This window comes from Triturus cristatus, chromosome 12, assembly GCF_964204655.1.
Source record: "Triturus cristatus chromosome 12, aTriCri1.1, whole genome shotgun sequence".
Taxonomy (NCBI): Eukaryota; Metazoa; Chordata; class Amphibia; order Caudata; family Salamandridae; genus Triturus; species Triturus cristatus.
In genome coordinates, this window is record NC_140595.1 from 16364128 (window position 1) to 16384475 (window position 20348).

The 20348-nt window shown below is 43.0% G+C and overlaps 1 protein-coding gene across 6 annotated transcripts; it reads right to left on the reverse strand.

Moving 5' to 3' along the window:
* Positions 1 to 1937: 1937 nt before the first annotated feature.
* Positions 1938 to 18827, reverse strand: LOC146772206 (activated RNA polymerase II transcriptional coactivator p15-like). Of its 6 annotated transcripts, none has more exons than XM_085640105.1 (5): positions 18768 to 18827; positions 15803 to 15891; positions 7926 to 8012; positions 3217 to 3325; positions 1938 to 2416 (listed from the first exon to the last, which is right to left on the reverse strand). In XM_085640105.1, the coding sequence occupies exons 2-5, from the start codon at positions 15872 to 15874 to the stop codon at positions 2337 to 2339; spliced, it is 348 nt and encodes a 115-aa protein (XP_085496231.1). In that variant the 5' UTR covers positions 15875 to 15891; positions 18768 to 18827; the 3' UTR covers positions 1938 to 2336. The 6 variants fall into 6 exon arrangements, with proteins under 6 accessions (XP_085496231.1, XP_085496229.1, XP_085496233.1 ...); XM_085640103.1 differs by having other exon boundaries at positions 18669 to 18827; XM_085640107.1 differs by having other exon boundaries at positions 18707 to 18790.
* Positions 18828 to 20348: the final 1521 nt, after the last annotated feature.

Sequence of the window (20348 nt, forward strand, 5' to 3'; positions counted from 1 at the left end):
TAAACCTTACCACACGTCCTTGATGACATCTTGGTGTGCGCCAGTTTTAACAGATAGACTGCCAGATCAGACAACCAGATCAGACAGAGCCCAGTACTCTGAGGAGATGTGCTCTTTTCTTTGAGATGTCCTTGGCAGACCCCATGCTGGGATTATTTTTAAGGGCCTTCTGCATTCCTCTGGTGTCACCTGATCATGGGATCTTTCTTGCTTAGGAGATCTCTTCTGAGATAAAGAGGGGGTCACAAGCCTCCTCAGAAGATGGAGATCTGTGTCCTTGCTTTCTGAAGCCACAGACACCTCCCTACCCTGTCCTTTAAGGTTTTGGTGGAAAAAGTACAACTGACTTTACAGTCTTACCTTGTGCTGAGGGTAGAGGCAGTACAGACACTCGGGGGGGAAGGGGCCTTATTTTCCACATTTCTTGCAGGACCTGAAGAGCCCTTTACTTTAGAGTTCTCAGACATGGCGGTAGAAGTATTTTTCAGTACCTAGTTTGAAGAAAACTGCGCAGAGCTCAAGTCTAGTACGAATATCAGGGAGAATACCATAGCCTATCTTTAGTCAGCAGAGGAACAAATCAAACACCTCCCACTTCAAAATAAGAAATACTGCTAGGGCTTTAAAGGGGGGGTAGGGAAGCACTCCCTTTTAAGGAAAAACAAGGCAGAGAAGAAGGGAAGAGGTAAAGGAGAGGAGTCAGGTTAAAAAAATTCATCTTGCACGGAGTTTGTCTAAAGCAATGCAATTGCTGTGTTATCAGACACTAGCAGGATCTGCCTGCTGTGCAGAAAACCCCAGACCACTTATGAAGGAGGAACAGGAGACAGCAAGACAACTACAATATAATAGCAGGAGAAAGGGATAGATCCTAGAAGAGAGAAGCTACTTCGGCTCAGACCTCTAGTAACCTACAGCAATGAAGTGCTTCGATACTTGTCCCTGTACAGTCCTGGAACAGGGCTGAAGGTCCCCTTAGTATGCAAAATTATTTGTTGAAAATCCTTGCAACCAAGAAACCAAACATTGACAACAATCAATAGGTCGCGGCAGTGACTTATTGGCATTGCTAATGTTAATTGCCGATGCTATACAGCATCCGCCAAAATCATGTTGGTCAAATGTTCGGCAGCATCAGCAAAAATGTCAAATATGAATAAAATACACGGAGGCAAGCATACGCTTACAAAGTGATGCAGGATCCATTTACTGATCCTAGACTGACGGTGAAATTTAAATACAAGAAAATTATTATTTTTTTTTTTTTTTAGAGGGCCCAGCACCAGTTTGCTTGAACCCACTCCAAGTAAGAAGCAGAAAACAAAAACCACACCCGTACCGCCTATGAGGAGCGGGTGGGGGAACGGAATGGTGAGTAGGTGGGTTTGGCAACCAAAAAAAAAGGCAGCAGGATGGAGAAAAGCAGCACACAAGTGAAAGAGCAACACAGGGACCATGAGTGATGCACTTAGGACAGAGAATATCACGGAGTGCAAGGCTGGCGATTTGGTGGGTAAAGAAGCAGAAGAGGGGAGAGCTGGACACATGCACCCTCATGGAGTGCTTAATCAAAACGATTTTTTTATTTTTAAATTGTCGATTAGAAGTGAGCTACGGAAGGATACAAGTCATCCAATCAAAATGATGGCAAAGAAGCTATGCTCTAGGTGAGGGCAAAAAGGAAGAAACACCATTGAATTAGCGAGTAATCAAATTAGCGCGAGAAAACCAACCAATGGGCAGGCTGTAAACCTACCGTACGTTTTTGGGTAGCCCACAAAAATTATTTCACAAGCAGACAGCTTGAGCTGTTTGAGAGATGAGACCTAAAACAGTATGGGTGCAGCAGGGTCCCAATATTTCAATGAAACCTGTTACACAGGTTCCTCACCGACCTATAGGACATCTATTGAATGCACACAAAATAAAATCAGCACTTCGATATTAACAATTTTTAATCAGTGCGCTGTAAATCAGTGTATATAACAAGATTTGGCGTCGCTAATTATACATCTCACAAAAAAAAAAAATACTCATTGCAGGTTTTTATATTTAACTAGTGGGATCTATACTTGACACACAAACATTTATTTTTACTAACCATGAAAGGAAAATACATAGGAGAGGTGTACGACGTAGCCGTCAAAAACACTGGAGGTAGACAACCAATGAACTCCAGCTTGCTCAACAGACTGTACACAGGTAACAGGCAGCTCTATATTTCTCTTCAAAATGCAATGGTCACAGAGCCCACAGATCTACACCAAGATAACTATCCCAGTCCAAAGTATAATAAGCCAGAAAGATCACAAGTATTTTAATTTGTGAACAACTGTTCAAAACTTTCTTATGGCAGCGTCGATGTTTGGAATTTGCTCCTTCAAGCTCTGCCACTGCTCGGGAAATAAAGAAATGCCTAAAACAAAACCAACAGACAAGTGTTAGACAGGTCCTTGCAGCAGGCAGGATTACACACAATGATTAAACCAATACCCATGATGGCATAGACCATAGTCAAGACTACCCTTGGCTTTGATAAGGAAAATGACCATCAATGTAAAATTCAATTCTTATTAACTACCAACTGGTGAAGTATACGGAAGGGGTATATTCAGCTAACCTTACTGGAATGAGCTTTGCATTTAGGGTCAATAGACTAAAAGGAACACTGCCATCTACAACAGAGCACACAAACCTTCCCTAGCAAAAGGGGATAGTCTTGATGCAATGCCCAACAGTTAAAGTTTTGCTGCCACCACCAGATTGAAGTTTCAGACATTTGATAATTATTCATTGGCAGACACTAAAAAGCAGTTTTTCTGTCAAAGATAGTGCAAGGAACCCCAACCACACTTTTCACCAACTGCACCTGTTAAGGCATATTTGCAGTTAAACAGGTGCTTAAAGGCTAGAAAAGATGACAATCTTGATTACATAATAAAATCCCAAAAAATAAACCAGTCTCCAACAGGAAAATGTTAATATTGTTAAGCAATGGAGATAAGCTGTTGTAGTAGGAGTGTCAGAGGAGAAAGATTGTGGTACATGTTTCTCCTAGAGCCTGCAGGACATTAGGATATCCACAATCTAGAATGAAGATATTAATCCTCACAGCCCTACGCTACAATAAACTCAGTTAATCAAAGACACGTGGTCACTACTCTAGAAGTGCAATATGAACCATTTAATATCTTTTAAAACTAACACCAAAAGTACCTTTCCTCCCAGGTTTAGTATCACAATTCTTATCCACGTAGAACTCCCGGATGTCTATCAGGGTTTTCTTTTTGAAAGAAGATACGCGGACATAACGCAGCTTCCCAATCTGAGGGGGGAAAGCAATCACCAATGCTTACAGAGTACAAATTGATTGTCACCCATCATTAAAAGGTATTTTAAAGCACAGCATCCTTTGAATATCCATACAATTTTAAATCTGCTCCAGAAAATTCTTAATTCTGGACCATGTGACTGTCAAAGTCAAACCCAGAACAGCCCAACCAACAGGGTAATTACAAGCCCCTTTGCCAATTGTTTCCCCTTGGGGAAAAAAATCCAATATGTCCCAGCAGCAGGCAACGTTATTTTAAAAGTTACAAATTTACATTTAGAAAATTACATTAGGGCCGATTTAACTCTTACCACATCCTTTGTAAACAAGAACAAAAGGTTATTAACGCATCTGAAGGGAGCCAACAAGGCTGAAAAAGAACACTACTCCTTTGAATGAGTTACTAGTGCCACCACCACACAATGCAAAGGTGTTGCAGGGTCCTAAGAAATCGTCCAACATTTAACACTTCACTGAAGCCACAGTGTGACCAGATTTCCTTCGGCACTGCAGGTGAGTCTTCTGTGATGATCAAAAAAGGATTACAATTGAAAGCAGTCCCCTGTCCAACAACCCCAAGGTTGAGAACTTGTTGCTAGAAGCCCAGGACAGCTGCACCTTCCTTACAAAAGCTGTGCTAGACCTTGCACTACCAACCAAGTGCCACAACTCCAATCTGCTTCCTTGACTGTAGTTGGCGAGCATGCTCCTTTCCTCATCCATAATCTACCGCTCACTGCTGCAGCCATGTTGTGTTGGTTATAAGTTGTATTCTGCCTGCCACCATCAGTCTTGTCGTAATCTGAAGTGTCAGTGCCTAACCCTCTACCTTGGTCTTCAATCAGCTAAATTCACTCCTTTTTGTACTGATCCCTACAACCAATGTCTTAACATCCTGCTACTGGTCCTGCTGCAGCTTAAATCCTGCCCACTGTCTGAAAATAATCCCACGGTTTCAGGCACTGGGTATGGCCACCACAAAAACTTCAAGTCGAATCCACGGTGCTTGGAGAGGTCTGGGCCCAGAATCACTTGTGCACAACTGTTAAAGTCAATGAGTGCAACCTGCGAATAAGACTTCAAGATTTGCCGTCCGACAGTAAGGGTGTCCAAAGAGTGAAATGTGCAATGTAAGACTGCCAGCCAGTCAATTAAGTATCCTCTATTGCGTATTATAGGGACATGCAGCAGGTTATAGGGACATGCAGCAGGTTTAGTCGCAACCATTAGGAGAGACTGTGTACCAAGTTGTGGGACTCTCAAAGAAGTAGTGTGTGTACTTGTTTCCCTCTGCCATTGGTCCCTGGTACTCCCATCTTCCTCCACGCACGCTCTCTCCTCTCCTGCGATTCGGCTCCTCTCCTTGAGATCCTTCACAGGCCACAAGCATCAACTTTCCAGTACTTGAAAGATGAACTAGAGTTTTTGAATTTGCTTTTAACTGTACTTATCTCCATTAGTGCATTTCTTCTTCTACTCTTCTTTGGACTGCACAGCCATTGAGCATAGGCACTTGTGCAATAATGAAAGAACGTCAGTCCTTGCTGGTTGTCTGCACCTGCAGACAGTTCAGAACACAGATAACGCTAACGCACTGTTTGCCTAAATTAGGACTGCATGGTTCTCTGAGATGAGCTGCCAGCTTGCATATTAATGTTTTTGCCTCAATTCATTCCACAAATCTCTTCCACGGCTGTACTCTGCTCCCAGCCATGCCGTCCGCTTTGGATCAGTTACACCATCTTCTTCCACTGAGGGAGAAAAAAAAAAAACGGACACCCGGCTTTAGGGTGCAGACTTCAAATTGTGCAGAACGGGAACTACAAATCAACCAACGTTCTAACAAAGCAGACAGATATGACCTCAAAATGGGAAGAGTCTCATTGTTTCTTTTCCAATATGGATAGTCGCACACTCTCAAGCCCTCAAATGTCTCCTTTCCCAGCCAAACGATGGTACCGCAAAATTGAAAGTAAATTAAACCTTACCTAATCAAAGTTACCATTTTTGCATAGTCTACAAGTGGCCTAGCAAAGGGAACTGTCATTATCTCAGTTGATGATTGGACACCTTACCAAAACCATTTCCACATGATTTCCAATTAAGGAATCCAAATTTTATGAAAGCGGCCTGGAGTGTCCTGTTCTCCTACCCAGGATATCATGCTCATCTGAAAGAGGCAACAATATTTCAACTTTCGGGAGCACTTCATGGTTAAGAGCAACCAATAGTGCATGGCTACATAACTGCAGCACCCCCGCCCCCACTCACGCACTAAACCCCAACACTTAACACACGAGCCACGCTATAAATCCACATTCTAGCCATGAGACAGATGTGATAACTTCTCCAATCACCCAAGGAGCACATCATGTCCCTATTAAGGGTGCGAGGCCCAGCATAAATGATATAAGGACCACCTTCCCTGAAATCAAACAACGTTACCATAATTAAAAATGCTAATAGGATTGTTTGATCCGACTGAGAAGTTATGAACTAAAATATCAAATATGCTGAAGTCAAGACTCATTACAGAATTATAATTTGCATTCAATCAGTGTCTGGTAGATACAATAAAAATAAAAAGTAACAATGCCGTGGAAAGCTTTAACAATGCCGTGGACCGGCGCTGAGCCCCGGCTTCGCCATGGACCGATGGTTGCTCCGTGGGGGTAATTACCACAGAGCGTTGTACTCGAAGTCGTCGGACTTCACCCTTACAGGGCCCACCAGAGTGGCCGTTCATGTATGGAAGGTGGCGACGGACTCACTGGGCTGGAAGGGTAAGCTTACCCTTGCCACCCCTGTTTGACTCCGATATTCTGGGGAAGCTTTGGCATACTAAAGGGTTTGAGAAATGGGACCTGATCGGCATATCCAGGGTTGGAGACCTTTTGGTTAAGGGTAGGATAAAGTCATTCGAGGAGTTGCAGAAGGAATACGAGCTGGGGAGCACGGAGTTCTTCCGATATGCTCAAGTGCGCCACGCCTTGCGGTCAGTCCTTGTAGAAGGGGAGAAGGTGCCAGAGTCCTCTCCGTTGGAGGACCAGATCCTGGATGGCCATATGCCAGAGAGCACGATTTCGCTCATTTATAAGAAACTTATTAATGTTCGGGCGGATCTTCTTCTAGGGTTGCGCGATCAATGGACCAGGGATGGCCTTGAACTAGATGATGAGGATTGGCAGTCTGCAGTTTCTTCTCCCAAAGAGGTCGCTATACCCGCGCGCCTGCGGCTGGTGCAGCTTAAAATACTCCATAGGGTCTATGTGACGGGGCCCAGGTTGGTCCACATGGGTTTCTCTGAGGAGGGCTTATGTAAGAGAGGCTGTGGTATGGTGGGTACCTTCCTACATATTATTTGGGAATGCGGTGCGATTATGGAGTTTTGGAGGCGAGTCCACGAGGTGATGGGGGAGGTGACGGGAATTGTCATGCAGCCTGAGGCGCGATGTTGTCTCCTGAATGTCTGGAGTCCTACTGACCACAACGCGGCACAGACTCAGTGGGTGACCCTAGGGAACATGGTAGCCAAGCGCGATATTGCTCGGCTGTGGGGCTCCAATAGGCCTCCTACATTGACAGCGTGGATGGAAAACATGGACTGGAGCATGTTTAGGGAGAAGACCGCGTATTGTGCTCGAGGGCGCCCTCGGAAATGGCACTCTGTATGGGGGCCATGGAACCAGTACAGAGGGGACATATGCCTGCCCCCAGACCCGGACCCGCCTGAGGAGCAGCTTTCCCCTTAGCTTTCTTTCCGGCTTTGAATTTCTTGCTGATATGTGTTTGTTTTCTTGAGTCTCTGCCTTTCCCTCCTTTCCCTTACTATAGACCTGTGTCTGTTGGACGAAATGGGGCTCGTCCCCCCTGATGGGAACCTCTTTTGGTGCTTACAGTACTTATCGCCTTGTTTGTGTTTAGGGTTGGATTTATGTTTATTCGAAACAGAACCTTTGACTCTCCTGTCAGTAAAATGGGGACGCAAGCATGTGTTGAGTCTCTAAAGCTGCCGTACCTCCGGGTTGTCGGCTGAATAGCTGTGTCACTGATTTAAAATAAAAGGTTTTAAAAAACAAAAAACAAAAAAAAAGCCGTGGAAAGCTTTACCAAAACACAAAGATGTCTGAAAGCCACCTCTGGAATACAGCTTTGCAAACACTACATCCTTGTAGAGCCGGTACTGTGCTTTTGCACTAGAAGTTACCAACTACTTCTTAAACAGCTAATCGTAAACGTATGATGCTCTTAATATTGCACATATTCTGGGCAATGTGATATTCTACAAATGGATGCTCAATGCAGGTGTAATCTAAAACAATTTGTTTTATTACCTTAATAACGCACTTCAAAGTTCAAGAACGATGGTTAAGTGGCCAGCCTGCCATGTAAGTGGCACCAATCTGCAGATGAGGCGCGAATGCCATGTAATAAACTTTAAATTAAACCAAGTTTCTCATATGTGCACATTTGCAAAATTTGTGCAGGCTCCACAAAGGTACATCAGTCCTTCTAAAAACAAAATGCAGTGATTTTTGCAGTAATTCATAACACAATTCGATAAAGATAAACACTAAATCTATGCATCTGTTACCTGAAACATTTTTTCATTTGAGTCTCCGTTGTCTGTCGACACAGGCTTTGCTTCCTTTTTACCTTTTGGCTCTTCTCGCTTTCTCTTCTGAGGGGGGGGGGGGGGGGGAGAAAAATACAGTAAAAGCTCATTCTAGCTTTACTACTTATGTGTAACTGGACGACATCCAAGTGTAATCTTAGTTATCCATAATGGCTACCATACTTGAATTCACAAATATAAGAATTGATATCTCTAGTCAAGATCCCATTACACATTTAAATTAAAAGCACATTCGGCAGTATTCTTTAGAATTAGATCAAATTTATATTGACACTAAATACTGCGCAAACTGCAAGAGGTCCTTCAATGTTTAAGGGGGGGGGGGGGGGGGGAAGAAGAATCCGAAATGGTCTAATTTTGGCCACTGCCACACCAAGGACCTCACTTCCTAAGAATGCAGCAAAGTCATTGAGAAGGTGCTCAGGCATCTAAAATGACTACATTCAATAAGGATTCCTGTTCAACCGAGGCAGGAGTATGAATTAAAACACTCAAGGTTTTAAAACCTACCTGTGCTCTTTACAGAACAGCCAGCAGACACTCCTCTCCAGTTGGAAAGGTTCTCCCTTTCTCCATCAGGGGCAGGAAAGACTAAAGTATTTTATGGACAGGACAGGACTCTGCTCCAACAGGTTTATTAAGGGCCAGATGTGCAAAGTACTTTTTCCGGCAGCAAATGGTCCAAATCACAGAATCTGTCCACTTGCAAACTGAACAGTGCCTTTAAAAAAAAAAAAAAAATGTACAAAATGCGAAACGCATTTTGAATTTGGTATTTAGAAGGGGCATGTTTAGGTTGTCCCTTCCAAATACCAAAACGGTTTGGTATACATTACTTTTTTGCAGCAGAGTTGCTAACGCAAACCAGTAATACTTTACCACTAGTTTAAAACTTGTGGTTAAAACATTCACAAAGTCCATTCCCATTTGAGAACATAAATAAAAATATTTTTAAGAGCAAGCACAAAAAGTTATACTGCAAAGAATTTTTGTTTTTAATTCATTCACTTTTCCTGGATGAAAACTGAACTGGCTAATCGAAAATTTATTTATTTTTAGCAAAAAGGAACATCACAAGAATGGTGGTCTGCTGATCCTAGCTGGCCACCATCGCTGTGATGGGTGCCATTATTAATGGGTCGCACCTAAAGTTTTTCAAACATTAGGAATGCCGAGTTCCTAACTACAATTCAGAGAGAAACACAATTAGGAAATTGGTATTCCTAATGATAGTACATTTTTAGCCCCAAGTTCCAAGTAACTGGCATTCAGGAGCCTTGCACTAACTGACAACAAGAAGCGCTTTCAAACTGAGTAGCCGTTCATTTGTTAGGAAGAAAACCTCCCGGTTCTTGGATAAGATAGGACATAACATCCTTTTCTCAAAATTCACCCTAGCACAGAATCCAGCAACTTGTGTGATGTCAAACTTGACCTACCATAGCCAGATGCTTGGTGCCACTGGTTGGGGATACAACTTTCTCAAGTAAGGAGTCTGGTATTCAGAATGAGAAAGATGCTGGACCCAAACACCGACACAATGAGAGTCTGTTCCTTGATTGCAAACACTGCCATTAACAGAACAGGAAGAGCTTTCATCAATAATGGAGTGCCTCCACTAGCCCCAAGAAAGCACCTTGCCTGCTTTTCACTGAAAAGATCCTTCAACACTGCTAATCTTTGTGCAAGTGTGGAGAATGGAGGACAAGTTGATAAGGGCAGGTTACTGGCAGTTTAGCTGTTGGCACCTGCAATAACGGTAAACTGCCTTGTTTAGCAGTATTTTTCCAGTTAATTGTTTAGACATGGAAACACAAATATTCCTTGGCTCTTGAAATCAATAGCTACAGTGACCATAAGCTAAGAAAATCCTCAAGGACCACTTGCGCCGAAATTTCAAGACCACCATATTTTTATATGAAAACCTGCAGCTTTGAGATCTACTGTGCAAAACCAATTAAGTTGGGGAAGGAAAAAAAAAACAAAGATTTTAAAAATGTATTAACTTTTTTGATCCAAAATAAAAAGTAATTGCTCTGAGACCTCAAATAGCCCAGAACTGACACAGGAAGTTAATTCGTCATCAGGAAAACTCCAATTAAACTTCCTTGGACACAAATGAAACACTTGTCTTGCCTGGAGACCTTGGTGCTGGCTTCTACAAGCACTAGAGAACAGAAGCATTCTGAAAAATGTCAAAAATCCGAAAGCGCTTGGACATTTCCTTCCAACCCTTGTGGAAAGTGGAAATCCTGTTTTCGCCTGAAGACTGATGGATGATGCAGGGAGTCAAACAACTTAAAAGTAAACAGTTCCGGTTAAAATGGTTCGACTATACTCAGGCCTGTATCAGTAGTTGTGGCATATTTACCCCAGTGGCATCTTCGGCGTTGTTGCAGAGAGACAACAATATTCCACTTGTTAAGAGACTCCTTAATGTAATGTCTAAAAGCTTTATGAATCCTTCCAAGTTGTAGGTCAATTCATGTTTTGCTTTTAAAGACAGACTCAAGCCTCAGACATGTACATCATCTGTCAGAAAACACACAATCATGCTAGTCAAGAGCAACATGAGACTCAGGAGGGACTACATGAATATCAACCATTTAAGTTAATCTGCAGTCCCAATTGCATGGTTTGATAAAAGTGGACTTCTGCCAACATGCTTTAAAAAGAAATGCCACGATGCTCATTAAGCCGCACCATTAGCACAAGTTTTATTTTAAGGAGATCTGGCTTCAAAGAGAAATAAGTGGAAGAAAAAAAAAAAAAAAAAAAAAAAAAATTGCAAAGCTATCCTCCTCACTCAATTTCCCACACTACACAATTTAAGAGCAGGCATGATTACAAACATGAATAACCACGTCAGTGGGGAAAATGCTTTCTTTTTCTGCAGAGTCAAAAACAAACTGAAGCAGTCTACCGGATACTCAAATGTAAATGGTGATTGACAGACTTACTAAGTGAAGGGGGGGGGGGGGGGGGGGAGCTTGAATATACTTTTAAAAAGTAGCAAATACTGCACATTGTTTTAAAAAAAAAATTTTAACGTGATTTTAATTTTCAGGATATTCTTGTATCCCACATGGCCCATAGGTATTATTACTCCAGGGTCAAAGAGGATGTGAATTACTATGCCCGAGAACACCACTCACAGGGTGGTTTAACCAAAAAGGATAGAAACTAAAGATCTTTTACTCAGATTCGTAGTGGGGAGTCTGAACTGTGTTGCCAGGACTTCGACAAATGTTTAGCTGAGTAGTAACTCACATGATAAGCTGTTCAGAAGCCCTTACCTTTCTGTGGGGTTAGTTTATTCAATAGGACAGCTTCCAGAAAGCTCAAGTTTAAGAGATTACATCAGAATGCCCAAAGGAATAAGAACAAACCCGCAAAAAGCAAAATCTAATCATACCTACCTCGTATAAAGAATTATGTCAGTTACCTCAAGCTAGAAATATCAATTTGAAAGCTTGTCAAAAAGACATATCCTTTTAGACAAACAGATACAAATATGCTGGGTTAGAAGAACATCTTTTGTATTTTCATCTTCGGGAGAAGACACACATGAATGTGGTAATTAATGTCAACTTGAACTACGACGACTGCAACAAAGACCGATTGGTGTTCCCACAAGAGTATGGGTAGCAAACACCAGTTAATTCCTAAATCTTACCCTGTTCCAAAGCAGAGAATAACAGTAAATAGCCTCAATAACGGTACCACATTTACCATCTTGCAGCCTTTACTCACCAAGAGATGTATGAGAAACAATAACTGAGAAGTGGACAGGAAATAGTTTGCCTAACGGGAATTCACGAAGAGAAAGTGAAAAAACATACCTTAAAAGAGCGAGGAAGGAGTTATGAAAGATAAAGATCGATAAATTAAATCTTATCGATGGAAAAAATCTCAAAAAAAAAAAAAAAAAAAGGGGAAAGCGGTCTAATAAGGACTATTATCTGTTTGCAAGAAACCTGGTCAACTGACTGCAATCATTTTCTGGAAGGGTATAAGGCTTATTATGTCCCTGCAGTAGCGACCACTAGGGGCAGACCCAAAGGGGGAATGGTTGTGTTTATTTCTATAGCACTTTGCTGTAAGGTGCGGAGAATCACAACAAACCATACTGGTATTACTGGGTTAGTTTTAACAGGGGATAACTGTAGGGCTGGCCTGGTCAATTTCTATAATGCTATTAATTTAAGTACTGTTTCCAGTCAGATAGTAACACTGAACACCTTCATTGGTAACTCTATGAAGGATTGCATTCACAACCTCATGGTGATGGGGGATTTTAATGTGCATCCCTGTGGAGGTCCCCTTTTTAAAATGATTACAGAACTTCATTGCTCACGTTGTGAGGATTTCCATTTTGAGCATACAACTGAGGGGGAACATCTAAATGACATGCTTAATGAGTTGGACCTAACAACTACGATGGCTTTGATGGCCCCTACCAAGTGCTTTGATACCCCGACATTTAAGGGGCATGGGAGGGGATCATTTATAGACTTTGTTCTGTTAACATCAGTAATGCAGTCTTTTGTGGGATCCCTCTCCATTGAAGCTAATGAATTCTGTGACCATAACCCGCTCACTGTTTTCATGAGGGGTCCACTGATAGCTAAAGAAAGAGAAGACTCCTCTATTGGTAGGGTGAATACCACAGACGGCAGACGCCGGTTGAGATGGTCCACGGTTACCCCCGATCTGCTGTATAATGAAATTAAAGTTACATGTGCAGATGAAATCACGGTTTGTACACAAGAGGGTGCACTCCCAAATACTGTCTTAAATGCTTTCCAATGTCTAGCGGATAAAGTGTCTCAGCAATTATCAGCACATGTAAAGAAGTCGGATCTTAAAGGACCTAGGTGATTTAATCACGACTGCTCAAAAGCCGCCAGAAATCTAAGAGCAGCACTGGCGTCAAAACCTAGGATTAAAGCTGATGTTCAGTTGTGTCGAAAGACCTATACAAATATTATTGCTAGACATAAGGAATCCCTTAGGGAAGAGGCGTGGTCAGAGATTCTAGATCCTGCCACCCTTCGGAGTAGTACTAGATTTTGGGCCTTGGTGAGGAAACCGTTCCTGGCCCAGGAGCCGGGAGCCGGCCTAGAAAGCCATATATCCAAGGAGGATTGGGAAGCGCATTTTAAGAAGTTATATTGTTGTACAGTGGATGCGATTACGACTTCTGCCTGTATTGATACTGGTGAACAAATTGTTTTTAACAGAGGTGAAGTTTTTGAGGGCATTTTGGGGCTCACAGGTGGGAAAGCCCCTGGGCCTGATGGGATTCCCCCTGACTTATTTAAGTCTGAACCTAATTTTTGGGCACCCATCTTAGAGTGTCTTCAATGCTGCTGTGAAAGAAGGATGTCCACAATCGTGGGGTGTTTCTCCAATTGTCCTGGTTTTTAAGAAGGGGGACAAGGGTAGTCCACACTGTTACCGACCCATTTCACTGATAGACTCTATGGTCAAGATTGTAGGAAGAATTGTACTGCAAAGACTTACAGATTGGGTTGAGGAAAAGAATATTATGTCCCCCTCGCAGTATGGTTTTTGTAAAGGCCGCTCGACAATAACCCAATGCCTCAACCTCTTTCGGATATTAAGCAAATACACCGTAATACAAAAAGGCACCATCCATCTCGCCTTTATGGACTTGTCCTCCGCTTTCGACTGTGTAAACAGGGGAAAGCAGTGCAAGTCCATGAGGTCGAAGGGGGTAGATAGCGGTTTGGTTGATTTTCTGGTTGATTTACATTGCAATACCAGAGCCAACGTGAGATACTCCCAAGATCTGAGAGTAAAAAATAACTTTAGCATTGGAAAGGGTGTCCGGCAGGGCTGTATTCTGGCCCCCTTTCTTTTTAACTTATATATTAATGAGTTAGATGGTGTGTTACAGGATGTTTGTGCTCACTGCCCAAGAGTAGGCAGGCGTGGAATTCCAATACTTCTTTATGCAGATGATGCGGTTTTAATTTCAAGAACAGAAAAGGGGCTTCAATTCTTGTTAAATGTTTTTAATTTGTTTATGACGGACAGAGACCTTCTGGTAAATAATACAAAATAGTTTGTTCTACAAGTTGGTCAGCAACCAAAAAGGTCCTTCTCATTTAAGATTGGTGAAGAAGTAATTCCCTTATCTAAAACTTTCTCCTATCTAGGAGTTCTTTTTGACACAAAATTAAATTGGGAACCTCATCTTGTAAAAAAGAAAGGAGAAATGGTGAGGGTTAATGCATCTATTTTCAACCTTGCTGCCAAACTGGGGAAAAAACCCATTTGCGCCATGCTGAAATTGTATAATGCTAAGTCCGTGGCAACTGCATCTTATGGCAGCGAAATCTGGGGGTATGTTGGCGGGGAGCAATTACAGATCGTGGAAAATTCATTCATGAAGCGCCTACTGTGTGTCCCCATTGGTACGTCTAACCTTGTTGTACATGAGGAGTTGGGGACGCAATATTTATGTGATCTGCTTTCTCTACGTCCCCTGACCTGCTGGCTCAAATAATGGCTAAATGAGGACATACCCCTAACACATTTAATTGTGAAGGACTTTATGGGCCTGGACAAGGCAATGTGTTCCCCTTGGCTAAACTATTTAAAGTCAAACTTTGCAAAACTTGGACGATCTGAACTTTTTGCCAATCCATGCCTAATTTCAAAGGGAGATCTGGAGTTCGTTAAACAGGCCTTCCTGATGGACAGGAGGACCCTGAGAGAAGAAGTGGAGCTTCAGAAACATAGTGTGAGGAAGTTTGTTATGCTAAAGACTACTGAGGCTCTTGAACCATACCTGGTAGGTTCACCGACCACACATGAAAAATTCTTACTGACCAGATTCAGGTTTAATCTGTTCCATCACCTGGTTATTAGACCCAAGACTGATATTTTTAATAAATCAACAGCGCCTTGCAGCTGCGACGGAAAGTCTCCGCAGGATAGGCTGCATTTGATTGTTTTATGTAAATTTTATGAATTTCCACGCAAGCGATACTTAGTAACTCTTTTAAAAAAAACTTGGTTTTAAACAAATCAGGCCGGCACTTTGTATTTGCAGCTTTTGCACAGTGACCGTATCCTCCAAATCAAGGAGTTTTTAAAATCATCTGTCAGACTGAGAAACTGTCTAGACCAGTAATGTTTAAATCGTGAAACTCTGTCCTTTTTATGTGCCTATACCATCAATGTATTTTCTCCTTTGCACTGGCACTTGGTGAAATGTATGTTTTTTTCTTTTGTGACAAAGTATTGTATACGCACTTTTATGGTTTGTAAAAGAACCGAAATAAAGTATTTTATGATGATGACAGCAAAAATTGAGCAAGACAAAGCATTCACTAAAAAAACAAAAGTGGGGGGGATTGAATTGCCTTAAGGTACTGGATAGTCTTTGGGGCAGTATTAAGCCTACGAGTCTAAAGTTGTAGTGTAAAAGTGTCAATAGTAGCATGGGAACAAATCACAAATTCCGATGGAATTCCTTCAAATTTAATTCCCTAGACGCACCGACTATGTGGGAAAGTGAACAGACACGATAAAACGGAATGTAATACTCCATAAGATCAGGAGCACAGGAGTACGAATTCATATGCTTTGAGTATTTGAAGGGAGAAATTATGAACAAGGTCACATTGCTTGGTGGACAGCGATAGGACCGAGTCACTAAGCTCTTATTTTAATAACCTTTCATCAGCAACCTCCACTTCACCACTAATAAGCACCAAGCAACCTAAACAGTAAAATACATAAAAAAACCAATGTGTTAATTGTTCTAGAAAACACATAAGCATACACAACCTAAACTGTACCTGTACGTCCTTCTCATCCGAAGACTCATCAGAGCTTTCAGAGCTCGAAACTTTCCCCTTGCTCTTGGACATTGTGGTGAAAACCAATGCTAGAAAACAACGTAAATGAGAACACTTTGTTAACAGTGCAAACCACTTTTGATGTACCAACGTACAGAATGCTTAAGCCCTAACTGGGGAAGCAAAAATCAGATACCACCAGTTCCCCCCCATCATTTTATCAGTACTCTACCCCCAAACGTTGTCCACAGAAAAATAGGCAGCATCATGGCACAACGCAAGAGAGAAGAGTCATCTGGCGATTAAAGGGTGGGCTGGCAGATGAAAGCTACTGTGCACGTGCATTTGTTCTGGGAGAAAAGGGCAACGCAGGCCATGGTTGAAATCCAACAATGGGAGAGCTTTTAGTATGTCAGAAGTGCTAGAACATGAACAATCAGCAGTTATAGGAAAAACTAGAAGAGGCCAAACGTATCATCTCCACGCTCCTTAAAGTACCCCTTTGTGGCAGGATTTGTCCAACTGATCATAGCAAGAAAGCATTTTACACCACACCATGTTAAATCAATCTCTTCATTTCTGTTTTTACAACGAAAATCATAAAAGACAAAAATGTGAACAAAAATATTTGGAATATGTAAAAAAATCCATCAATGGTCTTATTTTGATTGCATAATGTAAAAACAAGCTACAGAAAGGAATAGCCGACGAGTTCACAATAATTGTGGGTTCAAAGTCCCACCTGAGGTGCCGGCATCTTGTGCATCCTTTTGTTTACAAATATGTATTGCTGGCATCTCCAGCGTCTGCTTATCAGTCTTCACTGAAAATTCTATGTAACACGACTTCAAAGTCTAGCTCTCGATTTTGAGAGATTTTTGGAATTGAACTGGGGAGTAGGATACAAACGGGATGAATAGGTATACTACCTGAAAAAAATACAGGTACAATATAAAGACAAGTACTTACCTTGTATAATTGGTGATTTTTAGTTCTTATGTGCATCTCTATGACTCCCACTACCCGCCCCGAATTATTAAGCGAGCGCAACGAGCACGCTTGAAAGTTACAAACCCTGTCCTGGACCCCGCCACTTATAGCCTGGCTGAAGCTGCGCCTCGGTGTCCCTACGGCCGGTGTTAATCTACTGGGGCGGGGGGACAAGAGGGGAAACTTAATTACCTGTTCAGCAGATTCCACGGCACTTTCTCATGAACTGCACCATCAACAGAAACTCTTCGTCCTGCTGATAGACGGCAGCATTGCACCGTAGCTGAAGCAATTGATGAGGCGGACTTCGGAGATCGGGTCCTGCAGCAAGGGACCCGGCGAACAAGGTCCAAGGACAAGCTTTGGGACACTTGAAGCGCCTCCCACGAGAAGAAACAGCGGCTCGGGCACAGTCTTACAGGCACGGGTTGCAGAGGGCACTTGGCTGTCCGCCCAGACACAGGGGGTCTCGACCCCGCAGGAAAGTTCTGCAGTGTTCAACAGGGTTGCACGGGCTCTCCAACACAGGGGCAGCTCGGTTTACAGATTTAGCAGACTCTCAAAGTACTGGAAAAGATACACCATGGCAGCGACTTCAACTCCGGGCATGCAGATGAATGAACACAGGCACAACCTCGAGTCGGCGAGCCTGGTTCAAGCTAAACTGGACGGAAAAGAACTCCACGGACGGCACAAACTCCATCGACTCCTTGAAAATACAGTTATCAGCGCACCGAAACTGAAGGCCATGGACAACCACGTTTTCAAAAATTAGTTTGAACAGGTCTGTCTGCAATGGGTCTGAAAAGTGCAGTGAGTGACAGGATCAGATTGGGTAGCCAGGCCTTATTTTGCTAGATAAACGGTTGTACTGGGATCCCAGAACTGCCTGGAGCTTGGGTGTGTCCATGGCCTTCAAAAGGAAATCTATAAAGCCTACAACGTCCCAGCCACACCGCTGTGAGGCTATAGGTGGTCAACTCCCACTGCCAGGTTTCGTTAACGAGCAGCTGTAGGCTTCCAAAGAAGATATGCTGAGCATGCAACACCGACGAGCTGACCGGCGCTGAGCAGAGCGAAGGCGAGATCATAAAGCCACTCATTTAGCGACCACCACCGCCACAAGGGTAAGGGCAGATGAGAAGCATTTTTTTTTTTTAATACAAGTTCTTCAGGTTTGTAAACGTAACCATTATTTTTGATAGATATGGAAATACAAAGAGACTATATAATAGTCCTGTATAAAAAAGTCGATTACTCCGCGATCAATCAGTCTTCAGGGCTCCGGCTGGGGTTCACATGAAGGGCCTCCAGGATTCAATCGAAAATTCCCCACGAACGCACTGCACTCTTCCATTCCAAAAGCCTCACAGCCGCATTTCCCTCCATGTTGCAGGGCAATGGGTCGTCTTCTAAATAAACCTTCAAGCACAGGATTCTGGGTTCACGTGGACCGGTTCTAACGCCCCCTCCCTTCCAGAGGCCTTCAGGGTGCCTCCCTCACCCGTGGCCCTCTGTCCACCTGTGCAAGCACTGCCATCCCGAGGCACTCTCAGGGGGCGCCCCAGGCACGTGCCACAACAGCAGGACTACCAGTCCCAGCATGCTCTGCGTGCGAGCATAGGCCACACCCGACACGCTCGCTCCCATCCTTCAAAGCCCCCGTCCAAGGCCTCGTTTCAGGAGGCCGCCGCGCGCCCCTCCAACCCCAGGCCCTTCCGTACCCCCTCGTCCTCTTGGGCGCGGGCTAGTCACACTTCTCAGAGGCCCGTTGGGCCTTCCAGACACCCTGACCCTCTGAAGAGCCTCGAAGTGGACTCTCTCGTGGCCCGGCGGCTCCTCCCTCCTCTCCCGGGCTCGCTCGACCCGGCCTCACCTGTGCCCCAGCCCTCCTCACGGCTCCGCGGTTATCACCTCAGCAGGGAAGCTAACGTTCGGAACCGCCGAACAAGAGAGCCGCCCGCCAGTGACCCACCCAATCACAGAGCAGCCGTACGCCTCGCGGACAAGCGCCTCTCTGATGCTCAGCCAATCCGGAGAGCAGTGCCGCAATCACACTTAAATACCTACCACTTGAGACGAAGTGTTAACCAATCAGCATCTTCAAGGGCCACCCGGGATCGTTCTGCGTTACGCACGTGAGCACGTGCCTGCCCCAGGCCACCATTTTTCCTGTGGTAAACTGCAGCGCGTCGACGAGGCCGTGGCGCCGAAAAGGTAACGCTTTGCAGCGCTTTAATGAATCTTATTGACCGCCTCTGAAAAAAATACGGACCATTTATACATGCTTATAATTCATGTTAGGGTCCGAAGCTGTTCCCAGCACCATGTCACTTTATCTTATGTTTTAACAAGGCACTTTTCAGTCGGTTTCCATTAAACTAATTTAGCTTTTTGTCATTCTCATCTCATATTTTTTTAAAGGGAAAATACTAGTTTTTACAGACCTTGCTAATGTTTTACAGGCATTAACTCCAGAACATCGGCTAAGCTGGTGAAATCGTGGTCAGGTCGCAATCGTACCTGATATTTACATCTTAGTTTTAATGACGGTTTCAGTGGTGTAACAATTAAAATGGTTCACCATTTTCAAATACTATTTAGGTGAAAATTAAGCGTATACTCAAAATTTTAAGGCACTTCGTATTTACTAAATTCACACATGAAACACCCTAACTCTCAAGGAAGGATGCCATATTTTCCTCCCCCACAACTAGGTCAATTTGTATAATCGCTTTTTTTCCAGCATTAGTTTCATGACTATTGTAAATGAGTTAAGTTACATAAACAATCTATCGAGGCCAAAAAGCTCATAAGTGAAGTCAATGATACTTAAAATTGCTCACACAATTGGAAATTAAAAAAAAAAAACTTCCAAGGGAGCCCAAAACCCTAGGAAATACAAAAAAATCCTTTTAAATAAAGCTATATACAGTGCGCGGGTGGAGACAAGACGGGTGAGTTCATTACATTATTGCCACATAACATTGTTCCGTATTAACTATTTGGCTTCTACTTGTTTTGCATTTTTACACCCTATGCCACACTTTTTATTGTTTTTCTGAAGTGTCAATTAACATTGGAGAGGCGCTAAAATACATTAAGCACCTGCACTGTGGAAAACACTACAGATGGTTACATTTTGTTTTTCCAACAGGAACAGTACAAATGTCTCAGAACCCGAAGTTTCCCTTCATAAACTAGGACAGCTAGTAAAGTTTGGGGGTGGGGGATTTATAATATCCCATCTTCAAATCACATTATACACGATAGTTAATATACTCAAATTTGCAGTCCTTCTGTCACCACTCCCAGGTTCCTTCGGGTGAATAAACTTTTCTCTCCTTGCCATGCATGCTCTGATCCTCTCATTCTTGGCTGAATTGCTTATGCTTAATGCAGAATATTTGTAAAGTGTTTTATACAACAAAACATATAGTAAAAAGTATCAAATCGGTTTATATGGTTGTCTCCCTCTCTCTATTCTATATGTTCCCTTCTTCCTACATATAATTATTTTCTATTTTTCCATGCAACCCTATCTAGCTCTCCCTGC